This window comes from Poecilia reticulata, linkage group LG13 (assembly GCF_000633615.1).
Source record: "Poecilia reticulata strain Guanapo linkage group LG13, Guppy_female_1.0+MT, whole genome shotgun sequence".
NCBI classification, from domain to species: domain Eukaryota; kingdom Metazoa; phylum Chordata; class Actinopteri; order Cyprinodontiformes; family Poeciliidae; genus Poecilia; species Poecilia reticulata.
This window is the reverse complement of record NC_024343.1, coordinates 13523185-13533022: the sequence shown is the minus strand read 5'-3', so window position 1 is coordinate 13533022 and position 9838 is coordinate 13523185. Positions and strand designations below refer to the sequence as shown.

General features: G+C 39.2%; 1 protein-coding gene and 1 non-coding gene across 2 annotated transcripts in view; both read right to left on the bottom strand.

Annotated features, from left to right (window-relative positions):
* The window catches only part of arhgef17 (Rho guanine nucleotide exchange factor (GEF) 17), a 14908-nt gene extending 7575 nt beyond the window's left edge, over nucleotides 1-7333 (bottom strand). Inside the window, exons 1-10 of the mRNA XM_008425535.1 lie at nucleotides 7152-7333; nucleotides 2734-2850; nucleotides 1758-1850; nucleotides 1478-1654; nucleotides 1332-1382; nucleotides 1115-1224; nucleotides 942-1027; nucleotides 708-826; nucleotides 366-573; nucleotides 56-129 (exon numbers count right to left, since the gene is read on the bottom strand). Coding sequence (XP_008423757.1) covers nucleotides 56-129; nucleotides 366-573; nucleotides 708-826; nucleotides 942-1027; nucleotides 1115-1224; nucleotides 1332-1382; nucleotides 1478-1654; nucleotides 1758-1850; nucleotides 2734-2850; nucleotides 7152-7328 — 1212 coding nt within the window. The 5' untranslated portion in view covers nucleotides 7329-7333. The remainder of the gene's footprint in view (nucleotides 1-55; nucleotides 130-365; nucleotides 574-707; nucleotides 827-941; nucleotides 1028-1114; nucleotides 1225-1331; nucleotides 1383-1477; nucleotides 1655-1757; nucleotides 1851-2733; nucleotides 2851-7151) is intronic.
* Nucleotides 4980-5052, bottom strand: trnam-cau (transfer RNA methionine (anticodon CAU)). The gene has a single exon. It is a non-coding gene; the product is annotated as a tRNA-Met (tRNA).
* Nucleotides 7334-9838: the final 2505 nt, after the last annotated feature.

Sequence of the window (9838 nt, the reverse complement as noted above, 5' to 3'; positions counted from 1 at the left end):
CACACACACACACACACACACACACACACACACACACACACACACACACACACACCTGCATCCCACTGCGGGTCTTCATAATAGGGATTGCCTTCAGGAATTCTGGGTCCCACTGGTCCTTGTTCATGGCTAAAAGCACACACACACAAAAATAATCAGGAAGATTTTAACAACACAAGTAGAGCGAGGCTGCTCCGATTCCTGAAACACATGTAAAGTTTCCTTAGATTTTGCAAAATTGATAGGAAATGTAGCTTCTCGGCTACAGGTAGACATAAATGTTTACTGAAAAGAATCTCATCCCCTTCGACCCTTTTCGTGCAAGACATCATTTATTTGATCACATAATATATTTCCTCACTGACCCAACTTCTTCTTGGCATCCTCAAAGGCCTGTTCGAAGCTCGACCGAGCGTCGGGCGAGCTGAACTCAAAGACGAAGGTGCTCTCAGCCGAGGCCGTTGTGAACTCCAGTTTTGTGGGCAAGAAGGTCATGCTGAAGGCCAAAGACTGTTTCTCTGAGAGCTCCTTGTGGACTGATGCCATCAGATCTTTTATGACCTCATCTAGGGACTGAGAGGAGCAAATGAAAAGATGGAAGAGGTTAGACAGATTCTCTAGTTCATCCTCCAGAGCTGGAAATAACTAATAGCAAATGCTTTATTTTTCTAAACTTTCCAATCCAAACTCTGCACAGCCACATGTACCTGATGTGGGAAGCTCAGGGTCTCTGATAGTTTGCTGATCTGACCCAAAGTGCTGAGATCCTCATCTAATCGGGTAATCATCTTCTGGACGCTCTCTCTGTTGGTTGCCTGAGAAGAACCTTTGGGAGAAACATGAGAGACATTCAAACGTTGGGTTACAAGTTTCTTTATCATGCATGAAGTGAATTGATACAATAACACAAAAGTAAAAACTAATAAATAAATAAATCTTACTTTTCACCACCTCCACATCCTCTAAAGGAAGCTTCCACAAAAACTTGTATTTGCTGGAGGTATCTATCACACTGGCAGCAGAGTATCTGAAACAGAGAGGTTGCATTCATTTTTTGAACACCAGGGGGCAGTGTGGGCTTTAGAGACGTGCTGTGATGGCGATTGTTGCATACAGGCTCATGGAGCTGCGCCTCAGCGAGCCAGACTTCCTCTTGAGGGTGGTGCAGATGATCAGATCGCTGAAGAGGAAGAGGGAACGGTCTTTCTTCCCCCCTACAGTCTTCTACACAGAGACAGAAACAGCTCAGGTGATCTGAACCACATTCCTTCTGTAACGTTTGTTTGATACTACTGAATGCACCAGAAAAGAGTTTGCTACATTAATCTTACCGCCTCCATGACTATTTCCTGCCTCAAGAATTTCCTCTGTGGATTTAGAATCTGTCAAAGAAAAAAAAAAAAAACAGCAATTATAAAAAGGCTAAATCGATGCAGAACTAGTTCAGGTTGGTAGATGTAAAGTCAAAACATCTCACATGTTCAACTCCCTCTATGTGAGCCTCGATCTCCTGGATAACCCTGGCCTCCCTCTCCGCCTCCTCAGCGGAGCGACGCCCCTTGTTGATTTTCTCCGCCAGTCGCTTGATGTTCTTCTGAGCGTCCAGCAGAAACGAATGATCTGGATGATCCTCCGGCGTGTGTTTCAACAAGTCCTTAAACAAGTAACAAAAAAATATGTACATGAATCCCTCTTTATACCACCCGAGTGCAGCTGAAGTCTCACTTCTAGCTGTGTAGCGCAGACAAAGTGGTCACCTTAACCAGCAGCTCGTATCGAGGAATCCTCTGCACCGGCTTGATCATCAGATCGCCCAGAGCCTGCTTCTCCTTGTTCTCACGCATGTTTTGCTTTTGGATTAGAGGGAGAGAGAGAGACAATGGACAGACAGACACACACACAAAAAAAAGAGCATCTAAATGGTGAAATGAACTGAAGCCTTCCCTCCTGGTTAATGTGTTTGTGTTTCAGAGCTCCAGGTAAATTGGAGTTGATTGGAAATGGAGGCAGCTGGCCAGTATAAGGCTAAAAGGCACACCGCTTCCTGGAAGTCTCTCGCTCTTTTTTTCTTCTTCTTGCCAGTCAAATTTAATTAAAATAAATCTAATTCTAAGTTATACCAGTGTGTTGCTTCCCGTTTCTTTTTTGGCTTTGGTCTATGAGCCAAGCCTTAACAGTAGCTTGAATTAATTTTTTAATGGGACAATACGGGAGGACAACCCAGGAAATTACGTGCAGCACAGTGAAACTAGCAGAAATTTTGTTTGGCCAGAAGAACTACGACAATGTGAATGATTTGTTGGAAGGTTTATGATAATTGGACGAAGCGTTGAACTTGTTTCCGAAAATAAAAACGGTTGGGAAAGAGTCCTGATTGAGGTACTTTTAGGAATCCTGCACATCTCTCTGATTGGTGGTCTACTGCAGGTAACATAAGTATTTAAATTTAAAACTCCCTAAAATCTGATCTGTGGTGAACTTCACAACTTCACCACAAGATGGCGAACTGGTTCTACTGTCCACAAATTTGGCTGCAGCGTCAGAGCAGATGTGGTTAAAAGAAAAACTCACTTATTAACATACCTGCACTGAATAATTACCATTACAGTATGTTTCAGATGAGAGGTTTGATTGCCTAAGCAGAGAATTCAAAGTTTGAACAAATTTTCCTACAAACAAGAGCAGCTGCTGACACACGTAAAAGAAACACCAGAAACTTGGTCAGACACTCACCTCCAGAAACTTGTGAAATGCTGGTTTGGCCTCCTTTGCGATCCTGACTGCATCTTTCGCATTGAGGAAATTGTCGATGTATGCTGAATACATATCAGCGAGAGCATCTTTGGAGAACTACAGGAAGAAAAAAATAAAAATAAAACACTGATTACCCCTTTAGGAACATCAGCCTGAAAGTGATGTTTTAACTTTGAAAGAAACAGGCAGTAATTTGAGCTCAATTTAAAATGAGGACACAGAAATTTGGTATTAGAGTTAATCTCTGTACCAATAAATATGAAAAAAAAACAATAAAACACATCAAATAAAGCAACAAAAAACAGCTTTACTTTCTTTTTTCTTCAACAAAGAAAACATTTCAGATTCTAAGATCTCAAACTAAGTGATTTAAGTTAATTACTTTAAAAGGAAAGAAAATTTTAAAATGCCACACTTGAAAATGTAGCTCTTTGACATTGCAAAATCAAGCAGGTTGGTATAAAAAACAAAAACTTTTTTTATTGTTCTTCATCCATTCATCCGTCCATTTTCTTTGCACCCTCGTCCCTAGTGGGGTCGGGACAAGAGTGCTGGGACCTATTTCCAGCGAGACATTTCGGGCAAGAGGCGGGGGTTACTTAGGAATAGGAATACTTCCAACTAGTTACAGGAAACACAAACCAGGGCAAACCTAAGACACGTCACATTTCCCGTAAGCTAAATTTGCCAGGTTTCTGAGAAAAAAACAAAATCCTTCAGTCTATCTATTTATCTTGTATTTTTCTGTCTCCTTCAATCACACACATGAACCCAGATGACTCAGCCTGACCTGATTTTCCCTCAAATGGTTGAAGACCAACAGGGAGACAGACAGAGAGAGACATAGAGAGAGAGAGAGAAAGAGAGAGAGAGAGAGAAAGAGAGAGATGAAATTGTAGCACAGATCTAAACAGAAGGGGAGGGCGTGGAGGGAGCTGTTATTTAACCCGATTACAGAGTAAACAGATTTTTGTCACTCTATCAAATACGAGTTGACATTTTCCTAATTATCTCAGATTTTCTGTTCCCAACCTTTCATGCCCGATGCCCTCCCCTCTTTAATTTGTCCGTTCTCTGACTTTGGGAAGTCACAAGCAACGTCAAAACAAAAGCCTGAGTTGTGGAGGACACATGAGGTAAAAAGGTGAAGTTCTTTCCAGTAGATTTTTTTCCTCTAAGTATAGCTCCCTCTGATCTTTACTTGGCTTTAATTAAGAGTGTCCACTTGTCTAAATGTTAACAAGAAGATTAAACTGTGCACCGCCAGAGAGTCGATAACACAATGCCTTGTGTTAAACATTTTAATCCCCTGATGTTTGCACACTTAATACGGTCAAGACAAAAAAATCTTTTTAAAGCACTGACTTTCAGATTCAAAACATGTCTGGGCTGTGTGCTTAAAGTGTAGTTTATGCTCATGAACAAGTTTATTTTTATATAAAATGTAAGGGAAAAGTAAAACGGTTTCATTGCTGCTTTATGACTTCATTTAAGAGCAGAATTTGGGTGCTAAAAAGGTGTTGATTCGTACATGCAACAATTCCTTTTTTTATACATGAGCTCCACATATTTCATACATTTTATGTTACAGAAATAATACCCCTTAAAAATGTTATCACAATACAACCACAAACCGCAATCGATTTAATTGAAATTTTGTACAATACACCAACATAAAGTACTGTGTGCGGAAAACTGTGAACAGGACTAAAATCCAAATTTTGTGATTTTGCTAAATATATATATATATATATATATATATATATTGAAAATCATAATATTCTCTTTCCTCAAAGAACAAAAATAATCATTTGTTTATTTTAAGATTTCCGACAACTTCTTGACACACAATGATCAATTTATTGACAATTTGACTAATTCTACAATAAAATTAGTCTTATCCAAGGAATTTAAATGATTAGATACAATTATCCTCTATAATCTAGACGTTAATACAGCAGTCCCAGCTTTTAAAGAGAATTTGAATTACTTACAAATGTACATTGAAATACAGGGTGTGTTTACGTTTCTAGGGATTTGCAATGTAAATAATCTGAAACAACTGAAGGATTACCGTCATACTATGTGATGACATTTCATAGCACATTTTCTGACGAGACAAAGCTGATTCTAACAGAGACACAAAGACAGACAGCACCAGCAAAATGAAAATGACTAGTGACTGAAGCAGCCAAGGGGTTAAAAAAAATAAACCAAAAGGAACTTGCCCCGTGTGAGGCTCGAACTCACGACCTTCAGATTATGAGACTGACGCGCTGCCTACTGCGCCAACGAGGCCTGCAGCACTCTGCAGCCGCTTCCGTTTAGATAGTCGGGGGATGGTGGTGCAAGCAGGGAAGTGGGTGATGCAATAGTGCCTGCTAGTGGGGGAGAAATACCACCAACTGCCTGCTATAGGGACTATTTCTCCATGTAGCTCCAGTTTTGCATTAGAAAGTATGAAAAATCTTTGAGAAGCGATAAAAAAAAGATGAGACAGTGTTTGAATTTCACATGTAAATGGTAAAATGCTCCTAAGGTGCTTTTAATTGAATTTATCAAGGCTTTATAATCACTTCAGGTCCAAAAAGGGGGAAAAAAAATCTAATGCAGAAACTACAGATTTTTATATGACATAATACATTTCTGCTTGCTAGTTCAGTATTTCTCTTTCCTGTCTTTTTCAAAGACCAAACGTAACATTTAGGCCGACTCTGATTGTTTGGAAGTGTTTGTTTAACATCTAGGTCTAGAGCCATCATTAGGTCATGGGAAATTTTAAAAAGGGGCACAGAGCAAGTCACTAGAAAAAAAACAGTGCTGAAATATTGCCACATGTGGTCCTCCCCTCTTTATTCCAGCTTCTCCTTGTTGGAAGAATTGTTTGTCTTTTCAGGACAAACAGTACTACAAATGTAGTATGTTTAAATGCACATACTGCCTTTGTCTTAGCTACTGAAATTAAAATATTAATTACAGAAATTTAACACTATGAATTGTGACAGAAATATCTACATTAACCAAACTAAAACACAGTTTTATGGAGGTTTAGTAAACAAACCAACAGCACCCTCCACATTTACTGGTTTTCCTTGGTAAATATGTTCTTACTAAGTTGAAGTAGCATTGATAAAATCTGCAAAATCCAGCTTGTAATTTGAGTACTTTTCTTTAGTGAGAATGAAGCTATAATTGCTTAAAATGAAATTACAGATGCCTCAGTCGGGTGAAGCTCAAGCAGTTCCTGTACAATTAATGCAGCTGAAGCTTCTTACTTAGATTTTAGGTTGACTGAAGTATCTGGGAACGATTAATCTGCAATCCATGACTTTCTACTTCCTTGGGCTGTAATATAACAGACATTTCTCTATGCTACTTATCAATATGGGAAAGATGAGAGAGCATATCATTCAAGCATGGAAGAACTGAATAGAATAGAAAGATTGCATTTTCTCCCTCAAAGAAACTTTAGAAAATACAACTAGCAATCAGAAACCTACACTATATAGTTGATATTGTTTTTGTCTTCATATTATTATAAACAGGATTTAAAAAGTTTTGTTTTTTAAATTTCACATGAGATAATGTGCCAGAAAAAGCGATGTCAACAAATGTGTGTACGTCAAATGAAAAACTAATTTTGACAATAAGCCTTTTTTGTGAAACTTCTGCAAGAAAATAACTATCAGTCTAACAAATACAGCATGTAGTTCAGCCTCTATAAATGGACTGAAAAAAAGTATGTTTTTCTCATTTTAAATGTTTATAAAGTGGCCACTGACAAAATTCAAAACAGATGTGGGCCATAATCCAAGCAATCCACAAACAAAGAAGTGAGGGCACATATGTTCCCAGCTGAAATTATAGGTAAACAACTGGAATAATAAAGGAAAAGGGTATCAAATATAATTGCAGAAATTAAATAAATATACAGTGCCAACGTATGGCACAGAGTAGTGCGAATAGCAAAAGCAAAAATCCCTCCACAAAAAAATAAAATAAAAACACAAATCTTACTATTGCAAATGGCATTGCTTACAGCTGCATTTCTAAACTTCTCAGTGTTACAGTACAATTCCCTGTACAGATAAAGATGCCTTTGGCTGCATCAGCAGGCCACTTGTAATTTCTTGCACTGATGATCAGTGTAAGAAACACTAATCATAGGTCAGCTCATTCATGCTTAAAACTGGGAATTTTAGAACATCTAAAATTCTCAGCTGAAAGGAACTTAAAAAAATGTTAAAAAGAAAAAAAAAACTTGTATAGACTCACACAGTACATCTCAGAATTGTAGCAAGGCTTCTAGTAGTAGAAATTAAAAATTCACCTGTGACCTTGAAAATGTAAATCCTGCCAATTTAAACTTCTCACCCATAACTTTTAGCTCCACTTACTGAGTGGATGAGGAGGTGTCCCACCGTCTGCCTGTCGTGCCATTGGCCGACACAGCCTGCAACCTGCTCCAAGAACTGTTCGTGATGCTCCAGGATCTCTGGGATCTGATAAAACATCTCGTCCACCAGCAGGGGATCCACGATGGAGCTGCCGTCTGGTTGTTTCAGAGGACGCATGTAGCCCTGAAGGAAGAAAAAAACAGTACAACTCAGCAACTGAACAGTCAATCAATTATGTCACATGAACTGATCAGTAAATTATTGCACGGGAACGTGCAATAATTGGGGGAATGCAAAAGAAAAAAAAAATCCTCCATGTCCCGTAGGGGGCGCCGCAGTGTTGGTTACACAGTCACAAAAAAAACAATAACATAAACGAGTAATATGGGGAAAATTGTTGGATTTAGGCCACTTTTGCCTGAAGTGTGAATATAATCTTAATGTCTGTGTTCCTCTGCAGGAATAGCATGTTCACTATGATGTGCACTAAGCTTTATTCTGTGTACTATTCAAGAGCCACTGTTTTATAGAGATTAAAATAAATACAGGGAGACTGTGCTTACTGGTAAGGTGAGTTTTAAAAGCAATTTGCTGCACTGCATTTTATTTGAGAGTGTGAGAGTAAAAGGAGGCCTGAATGCAAACACGTGTGGCATATTTCCATTTTATATTCACAACAACGAAAAACGTGTATCCTGCTCCTCGGTTATGTGCTACCTTTTATTGCTCCATCATATAAAGTCGTCCTCCAATGTCATAAAATGTAGAAAGCGTCCTAGGAATGAAATGTATACCCCATTGCAAGGCATTGTAGCTCAATGAGTGGGAGGCTCATGTGAAGACAGGTGTCATGACACGCAGCTCAAGGTTCACAAATCCCCCTAGAACTGTCTGGTTCTGAGGCAGCAATAAACACCAACTCAGCTCAGAGTTAGGAAGTCAGCTCAGCAGGATCTGCAGGATCCCAAATAAACAATGTTTGTACCTCTGTTGTGATCTCCGTTGTTTTGTTTTCTGGGATCAGTTTTTCCTATTTCCCATCACCGTTCTTCCAGCACAGCAGCGCTGCGCATAAGCCACATTCGGTTTTAACAGATCGATGGGCTAAACCTGCTGATTGTTAAACCGGGGGATGGGAGCCCCCCATCCACACATAAACTGATTCGTGTCTCCATTTCTCCGCATCAGCGTGATCTTCACTGAATCTGAACGATTCGGTTTGCACAAGTTGAGGAATCCGCATTAAGATTATTGCAGTTTTACCGACTGAAATGGATTACAGTAGGAAAGGTTTTCTATACTAAATGCTGGGTTTTATTTTGTGAAGGTTTGAACAGCCACAGGACATGTAGTTCTGACTTTTGCTGTCGGGACTGCTAATCATTTGAGCTGTGGACTGAGAGAACCCCTCCACAACTAAACTATCCTGAATTTTATCTGAATTCCTATTAATATTGTTGCCTTTTCTTTGTCTCCCAGTTTTATTGATTGTGGGGTCAAACTGGGCTCGAGTCAGACACTATAACTCCAGAAGTGAAACGCATGCTGTGAACCAGTAAACTTGAGGGAATTTAGGAAATTCAATTTAAGCAGAAGTGGAGTCAGCCTGATATGACCTCCAGGCACCACAAACAGAAACCGGACCTTATAGCTTATGACCAAGACAATCTGCAGTTTACGCCATTTGAAATGTAGACAAGACTGAGATTCTCTCAATGCAGCACTGATTCAGCTTGTGCTTTTATTATGTGCAACATAAGATCTCAGTATTTTTTTTAATCTCCAGACACCATAAAGAAGTTGTGCGGCCTTTAACTAGGTTGTTTTGAATCGTGTTGTGAATTATATAATTTTATGTAAGATAGGTTTAGCGCATGTCTATCTTTAACTGTTTAATAAAACAAACTGTGAAGTTTGCTTTACCATTTAATTCTTTTTCATATTTCATATTTGCGTCAACATTTCTCTTAAACAGATGCCACATTTCTCAAGAAAAATTCAAGTGCATGTTGCTGGGTTAGTTCTAGCTTTAATTAGCAGTCTGCAACATGCCATCATAATAGATCAAAACAAACTGATAGTGTTGAACAAAGTAGTTCACAACAAGTATGTGAACAAAATTTTTACGCAAAAACAATTTTTCAGAGACCACAAAAAGAAAACTTGTGCTGAAAAATAAAAGTAATTCACTTATTAACCCATGTGCTCTCCAGCATTCATTTTACACCTCCAAAAGTACTGCTTAATGCGTTTCATTTGGGAGTTAGGAGCAGCTTTAATGAATGCACCTGGCTACAAATTATGTCAGAGCAGACATCTGATACAATCATGGCTAACCACATTACTCAAACTAAATACGCTATTCACAAAAAGTTTTCCAAAAAAGTCCCAAATGAAGAAGGTCCGATTTGAGTCCTGGCTGGCAGCGCTGCAGAACGGCCTAAGCTGGAGCACATAAGAAACCCTCCCTCAAGGATCTGCACTCTGCAGTCTCCGTGGTAACGCATCTTTTTCCCAGTGTCGTCATGGGAACACAGCTGAGGATTATTCACTATGTGGCCACACGCAAACTCAGAAATACATGAGCAAGAAGAGCGCAGTCAGCGTGCATGTGGGATGTAACATGTCCCTACAAAAACAACTCTCTCTCACACACACACACACCACACACACACACACACGCACAC